The sequence below is a fragment of the Pseudoliparis swirei genome, unplaced genomic scaffold (assembly GCF_029220125.1).
Source record: "Pseudoliparis swirei isolate HS2019 ecotype Mariana Trench unplaced genomic scaffold, NWPU_hadal_v1 hadal_35, whole genome shotgun sequence".
NCBI lineage: Eukaryota > Metazoa > Chordata > Actinopteri > Perciformes > Liparidae > Pseudoliparis > Pseudoliparis swirei.
In genome coordinates this window covers 59443-82960 of record NW_026613271.1, presented here as the reverse complement: position 1 = coordinate 82960, position 23518 = coordinate 59443, and the positions used below count along the sequence as shown (strand labels likewise).

The 23518-nt window shown below is 44.3% G+C and overlaps 2 protein-coding genes, 1 long non-coding RNA gene and 1 pseudogene across 3 annotated transcripts in view; 2 read left to right on the top strand and 2 right to left on the bottom strand.

Moving 5' to 3' along the window:
- The first annotated feature begins 276 nt into the window (after positions 1-276).
- On the top strand, positions 277-1564 carry LOC130191315 (uncharacterized). Its single transcript, XM_056411009.1, has 2 exons — positions 277-442; positions 537-1564. The coding sequence occupies exon 2, from the start codon at positions 599-601 to the stop codon at positions 1229-1231; it is 633 nt and encodes a 210-aa protein (XP_056266984.1). The 5' UTR covers positions 277-442; positions 537-598; the 3' UTR covers positions 1232-1564.
- Positions 1565-1697: 133 nt separating this feature from the next.
- On the top strand, positions 1698-3380 carry LOC130191314 (uncharacterized). The gene is made up of 2 exons (XR_008831160.1): positions 1698-2547; positions 2670-3380. It is a non-coding gene; the product is annotated as an uncharacterized LOC130191314 (long non-coding RNA).
- A 1222-nt stretch (positions 3381-4602) lies between these two features.
- On the bottom strand, positions 4603-6388 carry LOC130191312 (piggyBac transposable element-derived protein 4-like; annotated as a pseudogene).
- Positions 6389-14603: 8215 nt separating this feature from the next.
- The window catches only part of LOC130191311 (nuclear GTPase SLIP-GC-like), a 10092-nt gene continuing 1177 nt past the window's right edge, over positions 14604-23518 (bottom strand). Inside the window, exons 2-18 of the mRNA XM_056411007.1 lie at positions 21590-21685; positions 21108-21195; positions 20618-20834; positions 19465-19686; positions 18711-18905; positions 18415-18593; positions 18168-18255; positions 17999-18086; positions 17728-17849; positions 17282-17458; positions 17035-17189; positions 16736-16859; positions 16458-16566; positions 16208-16341; positions 16033-16111; positions 15830-15908; positions 14604-15756 (exon numbers count right to left, since the gene is read on the bottom strand). Of these exons, the coding sequence (XP_056266982.1) occupies positions 15747-15756; positions 15830-15908; positions 16033-16111; positions 16208-16341; positions 16458-16566; positions 16736-16859; positions 17035-17189; positions 17282-17458; positions 17728-17849; positions 17999-18086; positions 18168-18255; positions 18415-18593; positions 18711-18905; positions 19465-19686; positions 20618-20834; positions 21108-21195; positions 21590-21685 (2162 nt within the window). The 3' untranslated portion in view covers positions 14604-15746. The remainder of the gene's footprint in view (positions 15757-15829; positions 15909-16032; positions 16112-16207; positions 16342-16457; positions 16567-16735; positions 16860-17034; positions 17190-17281; positions 17459-17727; positions 17850-17998; positions 18087-18167; positions 18256-18414; positions 18594-18710; positions 18906-19464; positions 19687-20617; positions 20835-21107; positions 21196-21589; positions 21686-23518) is intronic.

Genomic DNA, 23518 nt, shown 5'->3' with positions numbered 1-23518 from the left:
GCCGAGATGCTGAACGATGAGGAGTGCTGGGAGTTCAACAATCCTGTAGCTGGAGGTGGCGACACACAAGAGGTGAGGAGACGAAGGGATTCTGCAGGTGGTTGTTATAATAATAATATAATAATCATTTATTTTATATAGCGCTTCTCTAGACACTCAAAGTCACTTTACAGTCCAGAGTCCAGTAGTCATACACACACACACACAGTCATCCCGGTGGTGGTAAGCTACATCAGTAGCCACAGCTGCCCTGGGGCAGACTGACGGAAGCGTGGCTGCCAATCAGCGCCTACGGCCTCCTGGTCATTTCTAGAGACTATAGGAGAGTGGGACCTCGAGCTTAAAATCGATGACAATGTCGAGACCGTCGAAGAGGTCGACCGTCATGTGCAGCAGTTGCTGAATGAGACGCCCGGTGCGAGTGTTAGGGGCCTGCGAGAAGGTAGGCGTGTTTCTTTCTCACTATACATCCTCTCTCGATGGCTGCGATCCCTGGGCGAAAACCTGATGCATGTCGTGTTTGTTTCTACACACAGCCTTCGACCATCTCATCGACAGGAGCGACATTACGTCCTTCGGGTACAGGACACGCGAAGCAATGCCAGAGGATGTCGCCTACAGGTACGTCTTCATCCCTCATGTTCCGGGTTTCTGGGATCACATTCTGGTCGGAACGCGTGCGCCGCCCAAGATGGAGAAGATGATCGGACCCGATGACTACTTGCCGAAACTGTTCGACGTGTTCCTCGGTGTATACAAATTTCACTGGTGCTGTTTCGTGCTGAAAAAACAGATCATCTTGGCAATGTGGTGCACTGCGAAGCCCCGGATTGGAGATCCGAAGGTATTCTCGGTCCTTGACAACATGCTGAAAGGCATTACCGAGAGAACAGCGTTTAGAAAAATGATCTTTTATCTATCTAGGTGGTTTACGAATCAATATGTGGCACAATCTGAGGACGCATCACAGTCTCCACGTGAGCCACCGAATGATAGGCAGCTCAAGGTGGTATTGGATTGCAAACCCTCAGAAGGCCTTCTTGTCAATCTCATTACATTGTTGGCCTACAAGTGTGGGATGGAAAAGGTCGAGCCTGGGTTCTCCAACCTTCCGGGCGTAGATGTGAGTTTTAATCTCGAGAATGCCAAGGTTATGTTCACCTGCCCCAGTGAAACAAACCTAGAGATTGATACGGTGTTCTTCCGCACCTCCGGGGCTACTGGTAATTAAGCAGAGAATAACGTTTAGGCGGTAGTGGAACCGTATATGTAAGAGTGTATTTTGATTGTTTATTTTCTAGTTTGTGACATGCAGAATGCGATGTAGTTACCATATCTTACCATTTGCTGTATGTGTAACATAATTATTGTGTGTGTATACACCCTTTTATGGTACTGCAGTTTGTGTACATTGATACACCATATTTCTATGTTACAATCATCCAGATTACATCCTCTTGTGTTACAATGTCAATGTTTTACACATGGAAATACAGATGTTTCTTTTTTTACACTGATGTAAGTATTAAACATCTCCTATTTTATTAAATATATTACACACAAATGCAGTTTTTGACTCTTGGATGGTACATGTGTATAATTCTGTACGATTATGGCTACATGATGTGGACACCATTACACGCTGACTATCACACACTCGCTCGATCACACAACACATTTCAATTCCTACAGGCTTTTTAATATACAACAACCAAGACTTTCAGTGACAAAGCGTCTATTTAACTTTACCCTCCATTCTCAAAACATCCTGAAGTCATTGCAGTCTATTTATCTTGCATTAAACCGTTTTTTGAATTGCTCACTCCAGAGTTTAGAGTTAAAACACATTCAATGAATATTGAGTGTATGAATAGTTCGTAGTAGGCTTATTCCACGATGGTGACCTCCGCGATCCATCAGGCAGATTCATCAGTATTTAAGAATAAAAGTTACTCTCTCTGTCATCAAGTCCCCCCAAACATGTTTTGATATCTGACGGGGCATCTATTTGAGTTCTTGTGAGAATTTCGCCCGACATGCTCCGCGGCGCTCATTATTTTGGGCAAGACATGTTTGGGGCAGATTTTAAAAAGTCCTGTTGAGCCAGTAGATGGCGCTTTGACTCTGAAGTCTAGACCACCTCCACGTCATGCTCACGCAGTGCTCCTCCTTCTCCTTATGTCGTAAGGTGAACACTGTTTTCGTTTCAACCTGGTCCACAGTCGCACATTTTTAGCTCATAAAAAAGAACCCAAAAAAAGTTTGTCGCTGAATTTCCAGTCGATTATCGATGCGTCTATGCAGAAATACTTTCTCTAGAACGGAATAGGATATTGGTCGCGAGGGACGTGTCACGGCTCGACACGTGATCGTTCTACACCAATGAGGGAGCTGCTTTTTGTCAACAGAATGGCAAGATGGCGGCTCCCGTGGTTAGATTCAACGTTACCGATAAAGAGGAAAGCATCGTCAAAAGTGGGCTAAATGGATTCTAAATAGTGCCGTATACGTAGCCGCGGCCAATAAGAACAATGAGGCAACTATACGGTAATGTTATGCTTATGTTAAGTCATTTAGATCAAGTTTGACATACCTGGGAATACACCTTACTGACGATCTAACATGGACTACATGCTTTACGTAAGTATTTCAATGTATGTGACAAATAGTGCAGGGGTGAAGCGTCGGGCCAGGAGAAGACGTTTTAAACCTGTCCTGCCCTCCATCATCGTGGGAAACGTGAGGTCTCTCGTCAACAAGATGGACGAGCTAACGGCAGTGACCCGCCATCAGAGCGAGTACCGGGAGTGTAGCCTCATGGTGTTAACGGAGACTTGGCTCACGGAGTTCACTCCGGACACGCACGCTGCGCTCGACGGGTTATACGAGCGGACAGGACAACGGAGAGCGCGCTGCTGGCCGGCCGGCTGGACGGAGGCGCTCGATGTCCCCTCGGCCAGTTCCCCTGTGGGAACATAAGCGAGTGTCTCCCCCAGGCTTTGCAGTGCAACGGGCAGAAGGACTGTCCGAACGGAGCCGACGAGCGGCGCTGTGGGACAACATCGGATGGGCCGACTTATTTGGCCAAACACTCCCAAGATGCCAATGATGTGGACATTTTCATTTTTCATTTTTTACAACCCCACATTGGTATTATCCTTAGACTTGTTTAAATGTTCAGATGTAGAAATGCATCACTTTAACCTGCTGACAATTCACTTTAATCACTACCTTGTATATATATATATGTTATATTCCTCTGTACATTTAATATTGTTATTGTATTTTGTTTATTAATGCTCTGATGTGCACCCGCTGCTGTGATCCTGAAATTTCCCCATTGTGGGACTAATAAAGGATTATCTAATCTAATCTAATAAACCTCCTTCCTTGTATCAATAAAAGGCAGTAATTGTACTTAATACCAGTAATACCAATGACCATTTGTTCATTCATTCATTCTTCCACAAATGAAAACAACACTGAACCATAAAAACAATCTTTATGACAAATATGATATATAAAACGGTACAAAACTAAATAAGAAATAACAGATTAAGGACAATCAGTCCTCACTGTCAGTGTCAGGACAGTTATCTTCCAGTTGCTCAGTTTCTCTTGTGTTGGCACAATTACAGCAACGACATAAGTCTGTGCAACACAATCCTGCAGAAAACAGGAACATCTGCCTGTCTCACAGGCTACTTTGCAGCCGCAGTGTATCACATGCAAAACACTGTCAGGGCGGTTCTGGTCATCCTCTATTTGCCAACAATAGCAGCAGGTGATGGAGCACATATATATTTTTTGAGACAGGACCTGCTTCCCACTAATGTGGACCAGGGGCATTTGGAATTGGATTTAAAAAGACCCCCTCTCTCACCATCTCCCTCAATGCCTGTTCGTTAACCCTCGTGTTGCCTTTACTCAGAAAGCATACACCCTGCGTCCTGGGGTCAAACTGGAGCCTTGCGCACACACACACACACGCACACACACACACACAACCACACACACACACACACACACTCTGACCCAAAGAACGTAGGCACGTGGGATGCAACTCGGGTCTTTCTGACCCAGGGCGCGGATACGCGCCGGGGTCACTGACCCAGAGCTGGGACTTTTTGACCCAGAGGACAGGGGTAGAGGGCCTGTAATTCACACATGTACGTGTATATACAGTTACGAGGGTCAGATTGACCCGAGGGCAACGGGAGGGTTAAGAGCATGAAAAAAATGAACACACAGCTTTGAGGCAGAAAAGTGATCAAAGCATCAGGTATTCATGAAAATATGATGAAACTTGTAAATCCTGTGTCCTAAGACATAATATGGTGGAAAATCAAGAAAATCTGTATTCTTTCGGAGAATCCACTTTTAGTCTCTGTGCAGGCTGGAAATCAGTTTAACCCTCGTGTTGCCTTTACTCAGAAATCATACACCCTGCGTCCTGGGGTCAAACTGGAGCCTTGCGCACACACAAACACACACACACACACAACTACACACACACACACACACAACCACACACACACAACCACACACACACACACACACGTTTTAGTCCCGAGGACAACGGCAGAGGCGATAGAGGGGACCCTAAGCATCGGCACACGTCGGGCAGTATGTCAGCGTGCAGCCCTTGCAGATGTACTTGTTGCACCCGTTGCACACGGTGTATGTTTTAGAGTCCTTCTTCCAGGGGCAGATCTGACACCTCTTTCGCTTACTGGCCACCCCGCGCGGCACGGCGGCGGCGGCGGTCTCGGAGGACAAGGTCTCGGAGGACAAGGTCTCGGAGGACGAGGCCGAGGCTTCGCACGCTCCTGCGGCGGCGGCGGCGTCAGAGGAGAAGGAGGACTCGGAGGAGGCCACCCGGGCAGCTTTGGCGACAATGGCGGCGGACGCCTCCGTGCGGCGCCTTTCCGCCTCTCCATGAACGGATAGGCGAGCGCCTTTCCCAGCAGCTCGAGAAACACCCTCCTCTTGTTGCGTTTGCCGGGCATCCAGTCGGGGTGGACCTCTCGCCATATCACAAAGGCGTCGTAGGCAGACACGTCGAGCATGTTGTGGAAGACGACCAGGGGCCAGCGGGCGGTCATCCTTCGGCAGCTGTAGGTCCCGACGACCTTGTCGAGGTTGTCCACGCCGCCTTGTTGCGGTTGTAGTCCAGGACGACGAGGGGCTTGGCGTGGCGCTGTCGCTGACGCCGCAGCGTGCTTGGTGCTCAGGAAGACCACGGTTTTTTTGCCGCTCTTTTTCGGCAGGTAGGAGACGAGCGTGGCGTCGGGCGTGAAGGCAAACATTGACGAAAAGACGGGTCTCTGGCCGCACGCGAGCAGCGCGGCCGGCAGCTCGGGCTTGTTCTTTCTCACCGTGCCGACCACGGTGTTGTTCCTGAGCAGGAGCAGCCGCGAGTTCGTAGGAGGTGAAGAAATTGTCGCACGTGACGTTGCGCCCCGTCAGGCCCTCGGTCACGTCGAGCACGACCCTCAGGCCCAGATTCTTTTCCGGTCGTCCGCCGCTGGGCTTGCCGGTGTAGATTTGCATCTTCCACGCGTAGCTGGACCTGGCGTCGCAGGCCACCCACGACTTGATGCCGTATTTCGCGGGCTTGCTGGGCATGTACTGCCTGAAAGGACACCGGCCTGGCGGACGAGAGCGCGCGAGAGAGAGAGAGAGAGAGAGGATTATTATTATTATTATTATTATTACTATTATTACCACCACCACCACCACCGTCGCCATCATCATCAAAAGCAGAGCCGGCGGCCAAACGGTATACCTCTGAAGGGAACCAGTTGCTCGTCCACCGTCACTTCGGGGCCCGGGTCGTAGAGGAGCGGCAGGCGCGCCACCCACGCTTCCCAGACCTCCCTCACGGCCGCCAGTTTGTCGGTCGCGCGTCTCTCGCCTCGCGTCTCGCGGTCGTCAAAGCGCAGCAGTCTCGACCACGAGTGAAAGCGTTTGAGCGGCATCGTGGCGCGGAAACGGCCCTGCCGCACTCGGCGTCCCACAGACTGGAGAGGGCCTCGCCCCGGGACCTGTACACGCCCGCCAAGATCAGCAGGCCCATGTAGGCGCGCAGGTCGGTCTCGTCCATCCCTTTCCAGCCGTCGCCGTATTTTCGCGAGCCCTCCAGATTGGTCATCTCCAGGACGATCCTTTCCACGGCCGGCGTGACAAACATGCGGAACGTCGAGGCCGCGTCCCGGGCGTGCGACTTTGCGTACGCCGTGGGCCCCGGAGCGAAGGCGGGCGGCGATTCCCGGGCGTCCCGCTCTGTCGTACGGCGTCGAGGACCACGATATTTCACCGTTTTTCGACAGCAAGGTCCGTCTTTTACCTCGAGAAGCGGCGGCGGCTGTTGCTTCTTCTTCTTCATCTACTTCTTCATCTACTTCTTCTTCTTCTACTTCTTCTTCTTCGTCTACTTCTTCGTCTTCTTCTTCTTCTACTTCTTCTTCTACTTCTTCTTCGTCTTCTTCTCCTTCTCCTTCTCCTCTTCCTGACGGTTGACGGACCAACATTTCGACATCCTGAATTCTGGGGAAACGACTCGCGGTCGCGATGGATTTGGCAGAGCGGCGGTCCTCTCCTCCACCGCTACAGCCTTCTCGTTCTCGTTTGTATCGTTCCGTTCCTCCGGGTCCTACTCCCGAAGGGGACGCGTCGCGCGCCGGGTCGACGACCCGACCGTCGGCGAAACGAGGCGCCGCCGCCGCCACGTCTTTGCGGCGAGGACGACCGCGAGGACGACCGCGACCGCTACCGCCTTTTTCTCGCGCTTCTTCTTCTTCTTCTTCTTCTTCTCCTCCTCGTTCTTCTCGTCCTTTTCGTTCGTCTCGTTCCGTTCCTCCGGTTCCTACGCCCGAAGGCGACGCGTCGCGCGCCGGGTCGACGACCCGACCGTTGGCCAAACGAGGCGCCGTCGCGATGTCTTTGCGGCGAGGACGACCGCTACCGCGTTCTTCTAATGACGGCGAAGCGTCGCGCGCCGGGTCCACCAGCATTTCGACAATCTGACTTCTGGTGAATCTACGCGCCGTCATGATGACTTTTGGCAACGGCAGCAATAGGAACGGCAGGTGGCAGCGAGCAAACAGCAGGAGCAGAGGCGAGCAGAGGCAGTAGCAGCAGCAGCAACATGCAGCAACAAGCAGCAACAAGCAGCAACAAGCAGCAGCAGCAGCAGCAACAACAGCAGCAGCAACATGCAGCAACAAGCAGCAACAAGCAGCAGCAGCAGCAGCAACAACAGCAGCAGCAACATGCAGCAACAAGCAGCAACAAGCAGCAGCAGCAGCAGCAACAACAGCAGCAGCAACATGCAGCAACAAGCAGCAACAAGCAGCAGCAGCAGCAGAGGCGGCGGCACACCACCGGGCACCAAAGACGGCGTTAGTAGTACGCGTCGTCGTCGTCGTCGTCGTCGTCTACACGTCGAGTCGTTATTTTGACCCGAGGGGACGACGCGAGTACGGAACGTTACGTATCGCGGCGTGCGAGTCGGCGGTGCGCGGGCGCTCGGGAGCGGGAACTGTTACCGGAGAAGGAAAAAGAGCCGAGGTCTGCGTGTGCGTGCGTCTTTGCTTGACCAAATCAAATAAACGCAAGTTTCAAACAACAACAACAAGTCCTGTGTCCTGTGATCCTATTTCTCCCCGCGTCAATCTTTTTGCATTTCACGTGAACCGGGAACGTATTCGGTGACGCAATGTTGTGCCGCCGCCGCCTCCGGCTACGTCCGACGTGTGGGAAAGACGTTATTATTATTATTATTGTTGAGTTGTGGAGCACTGTTGCAGCAGCTACCGTTGCATTCGGAGGAAAGAATAAATGATGGATTTATCTTTAGCCGTTGTCGGCGTATTTATTTAGCGAGCTTCTGACACATCAGTCTCACGGTCAGAGCTACTTCAACTGAACCAAGTATCATATGGCACATTAGCCTTTATAGCCTGAACCCTAGCGCCAGTGGTGTAACCATATATACATACCACAGTACAGCATTACATTACATATTCCATATACATCTGAGTACATATCTCAACACCCCCACTTGAACTCAGGTTGCTATACTTCAAGCAAAAGAAACACAAAAAAACAGAATGAATGTGAACCTCTGTCATACACATATCACTCTCCAAAAAGAGCACTTGCAAACCTCTTCAGTTTCAACTTACTTACAGGTTTGGTCATCACATCAGCAATCATGTTATCGGTAGAACAATACATCAAAATCACCCTTCCCTCGATCACAGTTGACCTGATAAAGTGGTACTTTATGTCAAAGTGTTTACACCTCTGTCTGTTTACAGGGTTTTTGGCAAGAGCTATTGTCCCCTGATTGTCCTCATGTACAATAGTTTGTGTGTACTTGTAGTTATCTATACCCCCTAATAATTGCTCCAGGTATAGACATTCCTGTATGGTTGAAGCCAGTGCCATGTATTCTGCCTCGCAGGTGGACAGCGCAACTGTGGGTTGTTTTCTAGTCTTCCACGAGACTAGAGAGCTGTTCTGACTAAGACTGACTCAGTATCCTGTGGTACTGCGTCTGTCACTGGTATCAACCGCCCAGTCAGCATCACTGTAGGCTAGTATTCCTAGCTCCTCACTGTCATTTCTCCTAAAGTTTAACCCTTTCTCTGCAGTGCCTTTGAGATACCTTAGTACGTGCTTCACAGTGACCCACTGCTCCTCTGTAGGCTCTGCAAAGTACTGTGATAATCTGCTCACTACAAAACTCAAATCTGGTCTGGTACAAGTAGTGAGGTATATAAGACTACCCACAGCCTCCCTGTACATCTTGACATCTTCCATCTTTACTGCATCATCAGTATACTCTAGCTTCTGCTCACAGGGTGTTTCTCTGGGCCTACAATCTTGCATATTAAAACGCTGTAGTATCTTGTTAGTGTACCTTTCCTGTGACATGTTTACACATCCATCTGATTGACTGAAATCAATACCCAGAAATGTTTTGAGTTTGCCTAAATCTTTCATTTTAAACTTTTCTGCGAGCATTTCTTTCACCTCTTTCAGTCTCTCTTTATTGCTTGCTGCAATGATCAAGTCATCGACCCATATGATTATGATCACCTTTCCTTCTTTTGACTCTTTGGCATAAACACAGTGGTCGGCTGGGTTTTGTGTGAATCCATCCTCAGTAAGGCAATTGTGCAAAACCTTATTCCAATTTCGGCCGGACTGTTTAAGACCGTAAAGGGATTTCTCTAGCTTATAAACTATACCCTCTTTTTCTTCATAACCCTCTGGTGGATTGATGTATATCTCATAATCTATGGGAGCGTGCAAGTACGCAGTTTTCACGTCCATTTGGTGTAGGAGTAAATTCTCCTGTGCAGCTTTTTGTAGCACCACCCGTACACTCGTCATGTCTGCCGTGGGTGAAAACGTCTCCCCATAGTCTATTCCCTTTCTCTGTCTGTAACCCTTGGCCACAAACCTTGCTTTGTATTTGTCTCCCATCTGCATCAGTCTTGATGGCGTAAACCCATCTACCCCCACTGTCTCCTTGCCTATTGGCAGTGATGTCGGGGTAAAGGTCTTGTTCTCGTTTAAGGACTGGATTTCCTCATCCATGGCTTTTGTCCATTGTTTTGAGTTAGCTGACCCCATTGCCTCCCCAAATGTCTGTGGAATGCCACACACCGCTCTACAGCAGTAGTCTACTGTGATATGAAGCGCATCACTGACACCGTTTTCAGTTATGAACTCATCTAAATGACTCGGCTTCCTTCTTTCTCTAGATGGATACCTTTTACTCTCAGGTTCGCCACTTGTCACACTCTGTTGCGTTTGATTATGGTCACTAGACCTCGTTTCTGGACCTGGACTATCACTATTTTCGGTTTTCCTACTCACCCCCTGCGTGGTTTCAGTAGTCCTGGGTCTCACAGCGTCATCATAGCTATCGCTTGGATCTGGCTCACCTGTCTGTGTTTGTTTTTCCACAGTTGACTGCCTCACAAACTTTACTAGTCTGTGTTTTTGTACTTTGTTTGTATCTGGATGATACACCAAATACGCTGGGCTGTTCTTGTCGTGACCTACAAAATGCCCCTGATCACATCTGGAATCAAGCTTCCCTTTGCTCTGTTTGTATGTGTAACATACAGACCCAAATTTTTGCATTTTGGATACATTGGGCTTTTTGTCGGTTAGCAGCTCATAAGGAGTCTGCCCTGTACGTTTGTTAAAACATCTGTTCCGTACCATTGCTGCTGTTTGTACAGCGTAGGGCCATAGCTGCTTGGTTAATGCACTTTCAGCTATCATGCACCTACCCATCTCAAAAAGAGTACGCCAACCCCTCTCCTGTTCCGTTCTGGTGTGGGGAATAAGGAGCTGACGTTTCATGTCTGATATTATTTTCCTCAACACTGCTTGGAAATCACTGCATGTAAACTCTGTTCCGTTGTCGGATCTGATGCACCTCACCTTCCCATAAGGGATACATCTGCTAGGAACTTTTCCGTAGCCTGTGTTGTGTCACTTTTCTTCTTTAGAAAATAAACAAACACTGCGCTTGAGTAATCATCAGTAAATGATTGCACATATTTGTAACCTTCTCTCGACTCAGTGGATACAGGACCTGCAAGATCTGTGTGTACCATCTGTAAGGGAGCCTTTGCTCTGGTATCAGGGTCCCTATTTCTGGTTTGGGCAAACTTTCCCTGAATACACACCTCACACTCTTGTTCGGGCCTACCCGTTTTACCTTTGATCTGCATACCTACAACAACATTTTGCAACTTCGCAACATCGTCATAGTTACAATGGCCTAATATTTCATGCCATGTCTGTATGTCGTGACTAGGGATGGGAATCGAGAACCGGTTCTGTTTGAGAACCGGTTCCCAGTGAACCGATTGTTTGGGATCGTTAGCCAAATTCGTTAACGGTTCTGCTAACGATCCTCTGTGGCGTTGCGCATGCGCGAATTTTTTTCGATTCTTCTTCAGACTGCAGCAAACATGGCAACTAGGGAGACGCGCTCTAAAGTTTGGCTCTATTTCACAAGACAAAAAGACAACTACGCCACTTGTAACGTGTGTCAAAATTCTATTTCGTCGAAGGGAGGAAATACAACAAATATGAAGAAGCATTTGAACACAGCATGGAATTAAATGACAGGAATGTCATGTGTTCGATGCAGCAGCTCAGCTAACGTCGGCGCTTCATCTCTTTCTGTCCAAGGTAAACTCCTCAAAAGTGATCACAACCACTCACTGTGTGAAGCCATGTGCCTTTATTGTGTGTAGTCGATCAAGTTATCTTCTGTCCCTTCGTTTGAAGCATACATTTGAGCTCCGGCATTGGTCGATTATGAATCCATTATTAAACTTAGCATATATCTATTAGCTACGCTAGCTTAGCTACAGAATCTTCCATTGTCAGCCCCCTACATTGAGGCAGAGGTCGTGTTTGCCTCCCCTCTTAATGTGGCTTTATGTCAGCTCAGCAAATTCAGCGATTTTGTTCGTGCCATTTGTTTCATTGTGTAAACCAGCTTTCACTATATAAATAATCTCCATTGCCATCCAATTTAGCTGATGAGATTCAGAGTCAGACCGGTTCAGAGGCTGGTCGTCTGTCTGGGTCACAGGCGACAGCACGTCTTGTACACCTCCTCATATCTTTGTGTTCATCCTCCAGCCCATCCGAGAGAGTGTTCTCCACGGCTGGAGACACAATAAGTCCTGAGAGATCGCGTATCCTCCCGGAGAAAGCAGACATGCTTATTTTTCTGCACAATAATTGTTAATGATGGTTGCACACTTGGTATTTGCCACTGCTCGTTTCATTTTTGGCAGCTCAGTTCTTGTTAATATACCCTTTAAAAAAAAGGAAGGAGCACTTTATTTTCTAGTTTAAATTAAACAGAATACATTTTATTTAAGTTATGTAAGTTTTATTTTAAATTCAAGAGGAAGTAATATGTATAAATGTTTTTGGTTATTTAAAAAAAGTAAATGTGTATGTATACATACTGTATATGGTCATTATGGTGTGTGCAGCATGATAGAAAATTATATAAAAGAAAATTAATGTGAATAAACCCGTTTGTGCCCTTTTTTTCACCCCTTGCCCAATAAGAATCGATAAGAGAATCGATAAGGAATCGAATCGATAAGCAGGAATCGATAAGGCATCGGAATCGTTAAAATCCTATCAATTCTCATCCCTAGTCGTGACAGGCATTACACTTATCATTAGATTCACATTCAGTATGCAAATAATACAGCTTTCCATACACATGAATGTTAAACCTGGTACCGCCTCTGGTTATCAGGACATCTTTATCTTCTTTGAAGACAACCGTAGCTCCACTCGTGGTAGCTGCCTTCACCGAGAAGATGCTCTGGGGATATGACGGTACAAACAAAGCATCTCTCAGCGTCGCCTTTCGTCGCTGTCCGTTGCTGTCGATGAGGGAAACCTCGGCATTCCCCCTCCGCTGAGCAATTCCGCTGCATCGGGTGCCGTCTGCCAGCTCGACAATGTGCGTTTCTTGCTTGAACGCGCTGTCGAAACTTTTGAACCAGGTTATGTCAGTGATGACATGAGAGGTAGCTCCTGTGTCCACCATCAGACCCTTCTCCTGGATACTGCACGCTGGCTGCCACTGGGTTCTGGTTCCTCCGTCTCTCACCGTGAGCGTAGTCCTCGTCGGCATCTTCTGAGACTTTACTCACACCATCTTGTTTGTCCTTACGCCTACACGTGGCATCTTTGTGTGTGTCACTTTTGCAAAAACTACACCATGTCTTCTGTCGACACGCTCTCGCTCTGTGGCCTTTGATGCCACACTTGAAACATGACATTTCTGTGTCTTCTTTGTTCCAGTCACGGGCGACCGTTTTGGCGGGACGCCTTCCACTCTTCCCTTGAGTCTTCATCACACTGTCGCTCGACTCAGCTACGTTTAACTTCTCCGTTTCTTCAAAACTTCGTAGTTTAGTCTTGAATTCTGCAAACGTGATGTTATCGTCCGTATGCGCCACATGTATTGCAAATGGCTTAAAACTCTCAGGCAGTCCTTTTAAAACCATAGCCACTAGCAATCCGTCTCCTAACGTTTCACCTGCGTTCCTCAGCGCTGTGATGGCGGTTTCTGCTCTGATGATATAGTCCATTATACTCTCATGGCTTGCCTTCTGAAGCGATGTCAACGTGGTGTACAAGTTGATTATACGGGGCTTTCCCTTCCCTGCATAATACTCTCTCAATATTTTCAGAGCTTTTCTTCCATCATCGGGCGCATCCCTCATTACTAACGAGAGGCTTTTGTCATCCAACAGTAAAATTAGCTCTGCGTATGCGTCAGCATTTTTACCTGCATCTGCTGCTCGCTCTTGCTCTGACGTCGGTTCTCTCAGAATAGTGTCCTTTAGTCCATTCAAATGGAGATATCCCAGCGTTTTGGTTTCCCAAATCTCATACTTGGTTTCGTCTCCGTCGAATGTCTGTCGAGGCAACCTGCTCCTCCCTCGTTGTTCCATCATGCGAGCTTGCTCTTCTTCTTAGCTAGCTGCCCGTTAGCACGCGGTTCGTTGCGACTTTCTAACTGTTAAACTTTTCTTCCGAACGACTCCTGGGCCCATAACCTGTTGAGTTGTGGAGCACTGTTGCAGCAGCTACCGTTGCATTCGGAGGAAAGAATAAATGATGGATTTATCTTTAGCCGTTGTCGGCGTATTTATTTAGCAAGCTTCTGACACATCAGTCTCACGGTCAGAGCTACTTCAACTGAACAAAGTAACATATGGCACATTAGCCTTTATAGCCTGAGCCCTAGCGCCACCCTGTGGTGTAACCATATATACATACCACAGTACAGCATTACATTACATATACATATACATCTGAGTACATATCTCAACAAACATTCCATTACAATGAATCATAAATGAATAAAAACACACCTTTACTAAACCTGTTTCAAGTTCACTATAAATTACATTATTTGAAATGTGCTGACTTGTTAATTTCAATCAAATATTTGTATTTATTATCATGTTTCTACGTTGTTTCGTTGCCTTTACCTGGGATTGAGACGCCATCTGTCTTGAGCGACAGCTCGATTGATTCCTGCAGTTTTTTCCAGGTCTTCAAGGATTTCGCTCTAAATCAGCATACAAGTCTGCATTAGTCACAGCCAAAATATGTATTCGACTAATAACAATAGCTGAGCTAGTGAAAGGGCCTGCAGTGTTTTAATAGCTCCGGCAGCATTCAAAAAGATGCATATTCCACTTGATTATATTTATATATATGATGCCCGAGAATTGTAGTTACAGATAAAAAGCACAGCATGTTTTAATAAATCCTCATCATGTGACGTATTGTAAAATGTGACAAACCATCAAGTCTCTCAGCTGCTTCAACATAACATCTTTAGCTTTCTGAAACATGATGTCCTTTGACCAAAGGATGTGCTTCTTAATTGTGGCCCTCATTTTTTTAAACTGCCGCCACCTCGAATTTGTTTGGCAATTACAAAAAAACAGATAACTTTCAGCAATTACATTTGATTCTAATTACATTCTGCACAATGATGATGAATAATGAACATTTCAGTCAGTTTTTATTTCAAGATCTTGTATCGTACCGTCATAGTATTCCTGCATGTTTGTCTCAATTGTGGCACCTTGAAGCAGAAACAGGTTCAACACATTCCATTACCATGAATCCTAAATGAATAACAACACACCTTTATCAAACCGGTTTGTACACGTCTTCATGTCTCTGTGTACAATCATTAACAGGACAAACCGACAAAAAACTTTTTACAATTATTTGTTTATCTCTCTCTCAACAATAAAAACTGATGTGAGAACCTGAAGAGGCTTTTAGATCCTTTTACAGAATAAAGGACAAATAAGCCAAAGAACATTTGGAACTTTGAAAATGAATTTATTCGACAATATACCTTATCAGATACTTTAAATGCATTTAGAATCAGAGTAGATTAAAACACAACAATATTTCAGTAAATAATGAGAAACCAGATAGGCTGGTGTATTACTATCATCTAGTTCTATCCAATTCTGATACATTGATTAACACACTAAGAACACATTATTTAGCAGTAAGCAAGTTTTTTCCTTGAACAATGAAAGAAAAGGTCAGATCATTCTTTCAAAAAAGCTTATAAAGTCTTTGAGAAATTCAACATACTGTGATAAAATTCAGGATGTATGTTAAACACCAATAAAATCATTGAAATTTCAATCTCAATCAACCAATACTAAACTACGATTAAAAAAATTGACAAAAACTTAAAGAAGAAGACCTTTTTTAAATCATGAAAACCATAATGATGGACTGGTAACAAAGATCTGTACCGTGTAAACCACAATGTACCTGGGTTGAATCCGACTGGGGACCTTTGCTGCAGGACATTCCGCTCTTACCCCCCACACAGTTTGTCTGCTTCTGAACTTTAATCAATTAAAAGCTCAAATTACCCTCCCAGATATTGACCATACCAAATGTCGCTGTATTTAATTCACACCAAACTAATGAAAAGTACATATAAAGAAATCAATTAAAAGCTCAAATTACCCTCGCGGATATTGAACATATGCAATCTTTCTGTAAAAATAGTACATGTGAAGAAAACACTGAAAGAGAATAAGATGACTTGACAAAAAGGGTTGAGACCAAATCCAGAGGCCTCACGTCTCTAATCAGCACACACGCAGGGCTCGTCAGTTGGTACTGTAATTAAAAAGCATCGTTAGCATTATTCAGAACAGCTCAATTATTATTATTACTTTAACAGCAGTTTTACCAAATGAGTGGTTCTTCATCTGGACCTCGCTTCAGTTCTTCGTAGTGGTTCTTCACCATCTCAAGCTCATTCTCAACATCTAAAACCCCCAGAAAACATCAAGTTCACTATTAATTACAGTATTTGAAATGTGCTGACTTGTTAATTTCAATAGAAATATTTGTAGTCATTATCATGTTTCTATGTTGTTTTGTTGTCTTTACCTGGAATTGAGACATCATCTGTCTTGAGCGTCAGTTCGATTGATTCCTGCATTTCTTCCAGGTCTTCAAGGATTTCTCTCTAAATCAGGATAAAACTCAGCATTAGTCACAGCCAAAATTCACAGCATGTTTTAATAAATCCTCATCGTATGACGTATTATAAAATGTTACAAACCATCAAGTCTCTCAGCTTGTTCAACATCACATCTTTAGCTTTCTGAAACATGACGTCCTTTGACTCACGTACGTGATTCGTAAGAGTGGTCCTAATTTTTTCAAGACTGCCTTGTCCTTTAATTTGTTTTGCAACTACAACAAAACTGAAAAACTTTAGTCAATTACATTTTATTCTAACTAAATTCTGAAAAATTACAATGAATAATATGAATTTTTACAGGTTCAGGTTCTATGATCACTTATCGTACCGTCATAGCATTCCTGCATGCTCGTCTCAATTGTTGTCGTCAGACTGCTGTAGATCGTTTTCTTACGATCGCGGATGATTTTGTGGAGTTTTGTCTTTATCTTGTCTTCCTAAGAGAGAGAATATGAATCATAGTTCAACATATTTTAATTAAAAGCAAGATATTATATAGAGATAGGGCTCATCTGATACCCCCCCCCCCCCCCCAAGATTTTACATGAAAGTAAAGTATTCAATCTGATAATTTTGGTGACTAATGGTCCTCTTGTCTTCTTTTACCTCTGTGCTGAGAAACATCAGTTGTAGTTCGACATCTTTGTACTTTGTGTTCTTTATCATCGTCTTCGTGTTAAGTGAAAACAAATCGAGGACTCCGTTGAATTGTCCACATTCTCCTTCATTTCTGAAACATGTGAACAAATAAAAAAATGTCATAAACGCAGCTTTGACAAGTTTGCATTCCAATGATGTAATTTGTATGTATGTATTATATGATATATCACATCATTTGTAAACATTTTCCATAGTTTCAAATTAGCCAGCACAGCGTTTTATGTCTTTATTGAGTCATTTCTCACGGGAAGGTCTTCTTGAATTTGTCATCAATGCTCTGGGTCAGGCATGAAGATAACTTCATATTGAGGTTTATTAGTTTCCCCTTTTTTGGTTTGTAGGCGCCATCGTGCTGTACTATGCACTTCAGTGTCTGGTGGAAAGCACTACCTGACATGTTCTGAAACAAAACAGACAAGAGAAACATTTTTAAGACATTCATATGAAGTGCAAAATCTGTTGTAATTATGTAGTTATAATTCAAATACGTACTTCAGGCTTTATGACCGATGTCAAGTTTGTTTCCCATGAACTTTCAGATTTCCTAACTCCCTCACTGAGGCATTCTTTAAAAGCCTGTTGAGTCTCTTTCATTGAGTTTTCGACTTTATTAAGTGCATCCTTCATCTTTTGTTCAAGCTCTGTGCAGACAGCTGTCTTTATGTCAGCCTGAAAGAAACAACACATTCAGTATTTAAAGCAGTGAAACAAAACTGCTATTTATTCACATTTATATAAATTTTTTATACTGTCATTTTGCAGCCTCTCTGAACCGACACAACTTATGGAAAAGAATTACCTTGATTGCTAAAATATATGTATGGGTGACTTTACATGTAAGAAGTCTCTCTTTGACTTAAATTATTTTCCATCAATTTTAATGATGATTAAAGACAAAGAAAGAATACAAAGAAATACATGTCATGACTTGATCTTACCCCATCTGTACGTCTGGCCCCTTGAATCAGAGAGAGAATCCCGAGAGCTCCTTTCACATAGTTTAATGTCACTGAGTGACAGTCATTGAGACCCTGCAGAAATTCCTGAAGTTCAGGTATTTCTGTAAAAGAAAATGCAGTTTGCATCTTACAGTTACTCAACATAATTACATTTAAATGCCATAATATAATTAGTCATTCTGGTTTGTTTTGTTAAAGTAAATTAAATTGATGATATCGATATCAAATCATATTTGGAGACTTCACCTACCAGTTTCATCTGGATGTAGGAATCTCTTTCGACGAAACTCATAGGAGCTCACTGTGAACACTTTGAAACTTTCATCATTGAAATATTTCTGAAAAAGTAATGTTTAGATTTGAAGGCATTCTTGTAGTTGTAGAAACTGTTTTAATTTCTGTCAGTCTATACAACTCACCGTAACCTCGTTTTGTTCGCTGAATTCTTTTCTCACTTCTTCCTTGGCTTCTTGGTTTCTTTTTAAAATGAAATCACTTGAAGTTGAACTAAATAAAACATAACTGCATTAATTGGCACATCGTACAGTATTTGGAGAACTGAAACCTCAAATTCAAAGTTTTTTGCGTCCAGAAAAAAAGGCAAAATGACATCACAGTGACTTTAATATACATGCCTATGTACTTTTTACATCTTTAATCACTTACGAAAGATCTGGATCATCACTTGATTCATCAGACTTGGAGCAGATGTAGTGAATCTGCTGACACTGGCCAGCATTTCCCATGAAGCTACAGGCACTGTTCAGTATCTCCCAGGCTTCAGGCTCTCCTGCAGCGCGGTTTATCACAGCCACGATCCACACAGTGGAACAACTTCCAACGATCTGAAGGGACAGGACAGCAAGTTATGATGATGGGTATCAGTACTTTGTAATAACACAATGTCACAGTTTGCAGACGACACAGTAATAAAATAAACAGCATTGCATGTGATAAATTACCGTTTTCCACATCTTGTTTCTGCTCTTGTTACGATCCCCATTTCCAGGAAGATCCACAAGTGTGACGTGCTTCAGGAGATCATTATCTGGCACCCTGATAGTCACACACTTCACAAGAGGCCAATACCACCCCTTTGCTTTTACTTTTGATTTGCTTTTTGTGTATATGACTAGTTTTTTAGAAAGCTCTTCAGCCTGCAATACATAATAGAATGAGATTAAAGCAGTGTAAGGCAATTAAGATGTGAGCATCGTCTGCGTTAAGTGTCCCTTTATAAAAAGGGATCATGAATGAACCGTAAAAGAAGGGGGTCAAGTACTGATCCCTGTGGTACTCCATAAGTCCTGCTGGGAAGTAAGGTCACCAAATGAGATACAAATAATTACTATAATTGTTACCAGAAAGTTTGACACTGTTTTGCAGTAAGATGTGAACAAAAGCAAATTTGAGATTTAATACTACATTTAATCTTAATGTAAACTTTTTGGTCATAAAAATGGAGGAATAATTCTCATTGGATTTAGTCAAAACAGTTGTTTAAATGTATTTAGTTGCAGTTAGAGACACTTTTTTTCTCTCAAGTGTCAATGTGATACAAGTGTGTAGTTATAGAGGACGGTGGATCAAGGCCACTTGAGTGAAACATTTTACAGACTGATTTTACATTTAAACTTGCATATTATATAAACTAAATAATATGTCACTGTCAGGCAGACAAGAAGGCTTCTTATGAAGATTTTGACTCCTACTTACTGTTTGGCCTGTCAACATCTTCCTCTCGGTCTGCAGAAATTCTGGGATCTCTTTGAAATATTTGTCATCCATGAGCTCTTCAAGAGATTTGTTTTTCCAGTCTTCTCCATACAGCACTGACAGCTTTTCCTCAATGTCTTTACGATCGCTCTCTTCATCCTCATCCCTTTCACGATCTGCACTTTCCCGAGGGACATTTTTAGAGACCTCATATTCCCATTCCTAAATAAAAAAATAAAAAATACCTTTAACTTTGTTACATTAAATAACATAAGATAAGATGAGATAAGATAAGATAATCCTTTATTAGTCCCACAGTCGGGAAATTTCAGGATCACAGCAGTGGGTGCACGTTAGAGCATGAATACAAATAAAACACAAAACACAATAACAATACTAAATACTAAAACTAAAATTCTAAATATACAGAGGAAACTAAATATACAAGGGGAAAACAAAGTAAAGTGCTGAGTAAAGTAAAGTGCTGAGTAAAGTGCTGAGTTTGCCGGGATCTCCAGCGATCTACTGCAGTGTGTTGTGCAGCCTGACAGCAGCAGGAAGGAAGGACTTGTGGTTCCTCTCCCTCAGACACCGGGGAGGAATCAGCCGGTGGCTGAAGGAGCTGTGCAGAGCTGAGAGAGTGTCCTGCATGGGGTGGAAGGTGTGGTTCATCAGGGACGAGAGCTTTGCCATCATCCTCCCGTCCCTCACCACCTCCACAGTATCCACAGGACACCCAGCACGCTGCTGGCCTTCTTTAGCAGCTCATTCAGCCTCTTGCTGTCAGCTGCTGCCATGCTGCTGCTGCTCCAGAAGACCACTCCATAAAAGATGGCTGATGCCACCACAGTCAAAGAAGGTCTTCAGGAGGGCTCCCTGCACTCCAAAGGACCTCAGTCTCCTCAGCAGAAAGAGTCTGCTCTGTCCCTTTTTATAAAGTGTGTGTGCGTGGTCAGCCCAGTCCAGTTTGTTGTTCAGGTGAACACCCAGGTACTTATAAGATTTTACAATCTCAATGTCCAGTCCCTGGATGCTCACTGATACCGGAGGAGAGCGTTTACCACATGCTGTATAATCAACAACTGTATTATTTCAGCCACATCATACCTTTTTAAATAGCTTCAAGTCAACACACATATGCATCATAGTTTACCTCTTTCGTTATGAACTCGATGTCTGCTTCATACTTTGAGTTCTGCTCATTAGCCTCCACTTTAATCATGACTGAGGTACATGCATTGACGCTTCCACTGGGCAAGAGTTTCCTCTCTCCAATGACGGTATTTATCAAATAGCTCTTTCCAGCTCCGGTTCTGCCAAAGACACCAACCACCTCCCTCTTGTCCGTCTCCAAGTCATTGATTTTTCTCCTGTAATAGAAGAGTTTAGGTGTGGGTCAATTAAATAATGTAAAAAATATTAAAACATTGAAAGAATGTGTCAAATCAGAAGGAGATCCGTATATGAACTAAAAGTAATTTGCTGTATATTTTTGGTAAATTAAGATTTTTTTTAAACCCATGATACATGGCTCAAAACCGTAAAGTCTTAAATCTGTCTTCGTAAAACTGGCCCCTGGTCAGGAGTGGAACCAGGTCCATATAACATATTAATTTAGACAATTTGATAAACTTAAAACTTACCTCAAGAATTTGTTGAGCTTGTTGTCTTGTTGAGGAATTTTCTGATGAACAACTTTCATGATGTTTTTCACTTCAGACAGTGTTTCCCCTGTCAAAATTAAAGTAAAGACATTGTGTCAAAATGAAAGTAAAGACATTTTCAGCAGGAACCATGAATCAGCATATCAAGTAAGCGGTAACGTACAATGAGGAGAAGAAGGTAAAGCGTGAGAGGAACTTTCTCTGCCAGGCCAATTTATGATGCTTTGGAGTGGATTATCATGCATATGCATTAGCATATGATAAACCACGGTCTGGGTTCAAAGCATCCTAACGGTAAAGGCCACGGTTAAGTTATTTATATTGAAGCATACGCAGTGTTTCTATGGATACCTGCATATATGCATTGGGGTTGTCTGAGAGGATTACAAACAACACCAGATGAGTATTTTCTGTGGCTACGATATATAAACAGACATTTGCTTTGTAAGTATTATAAATACCTTCGATGTTTGATCCTGGTTCTGTGTCACGTCGTGTTCTTTTGTTTGAGGATTGCCGTTGGCTGGACTCACCCTGACGATCCGACCTTCTCTTCCCTTAGTGGGTCATTTTTGTTGAAAAAAAGGGGAAGAATAATGTGTTGTTTACAGAATTAGTATAGTGGCTAAGTCAAAGCAAGATATTACGACCTCAAAAACTTAAATGAACAATGCACGTGATCAATAAGATAACGTTTATCTCACCTTTATTACTTTTGTTCAGTGGCGGGCCGTCAGGGCCAGCAAGGCCTTCTCTGCTGGCCTAAACATCATCAGAATATATATTTTTTTCTAAATATATTTGCCCACAAATATGTATTCAATTATTTCCCAGAGTAAGACTTATTCTCTTAATTTCATAGCGCTCCTCTTGGTTGCGCTGCTTCCAGTCCCAGGTTGAGATTTTGAGGGCTGGTCTTTATCTTAGATCTTTTAGCCAATCATATTCAGCCATCGTGTGTTGCCAGGGGGCTAAAATCTGCCCTTAGGCCTTCAGAATCAACATTGCGGGCGCTGGTAGCTTAAAGTGAATGGGAATGAACATTTTGTGTCAACCAATCAGCTTTAGAGTTGGCTCCTGTAGGCCAGCTAGAAGGCCCCGGAACCGGCACAGGAGCAGCTAGCAGGCGTAGTGCGTGCACGTCTTTTGATTGGATTACCAATATTGAGAGGCGGGGCCTATGGGCAGGTATATGCAGAACCTCAGAACTAGGAAACTGAATTTGATAACCGAAATAATTTGCGTACTACTAAGCTGTTTGTTCAACCCACAATGGCGGAAGGAGGAGAAGATATCGATTTGGTCGAGGATATAATTATAAGGCCATTCTCAATGAACTTTAAGACCGACGCCGACGCTACAAAGCCCGTCACAGGCGGGACAGGGGTTCGTTCGCCACTTTCAAAGTTCCAACTACGAGCGCTACCAATGGCTCAGACTCCGAGAAGCTCTGCATACCGGACTGCTGGGAATGCCTGTTGCAAGTGATCGATTTGGTGTTGGGAGCCACACTGGCTTTGCACACTTGAGTTGTCTAACCGAGGCAGCAACGAGACACCAGAGTACGACTCGGCACCTACAAGCAACGGTGCTTTGAAAACTTTTGGGGACACAAACTGAAATGCACTCACTACCCCCCCCCCCATCCCACGCCTTCGCCTGCTTTGCCCCCCCAGGGTGACAGGACGGGGTCTGCGTCCGGCGCCGTGACGGCGATGGACCGGGCTGGCTGCTTGTCGGTGCTGGTTACCTTCTGCCCCCAATGACGGGGCTATCGCCCAGTCTTTGGATTACCTCCCCTCCCCCCCTTCCTACTCGTTGCAAGTCATGTCTAAGATGTATGTGCTTATGTGCAATGGTGTTTTGTTTCTCCTGCTCCACACTGTACCTCTAGGGGCATAGTCGGGGTGGCTTTTCTTTTCGCCTCTCTTCCCTCATGTTATGCTGTCATCTTTCATCCACCCTTTCCTAGATGGCGCCATGGACGGCGCCGGTGTATTGTGTGATTCTTGCACCTTCCGCCAAAAAAAGTTCCTCGTTTGTTTGTGTTTTAATATGAACATTCTTTGGCAATAAACATGTTTCTGATTCTGATTCTGATTCTGATCTACAGATCAACGAACAAGCGGCAACGGAGCTGCACAATGAACAGGTGAAGAACAAGAGGGACATTTTGAAAAGACTCATTAATTGTGTCATGTGTTTGGGTAAACAGGAACTTTCATCTTCATCATATTTATATCGATGTATGTGTGTGTATTTACACACACATACATCGATATAAATATACATATACGTGTACGATATGATTCTCTGAATTCTCAGTGTAACTGAGGGTTTTACGTTACTTAATAACACAAGAAACACGACAACTTTATCTTTTTCCGTCT

Bases quoted from the DNA above. Each gene is read 5' to 3' on its own strand.
- LOC130191315 (XM_056411009.1), top strand. From the start codon at position 599: ATGCCAGAGGATGTCGCCTACAGGTACGTCTTCATCCCTCATGTTCCG.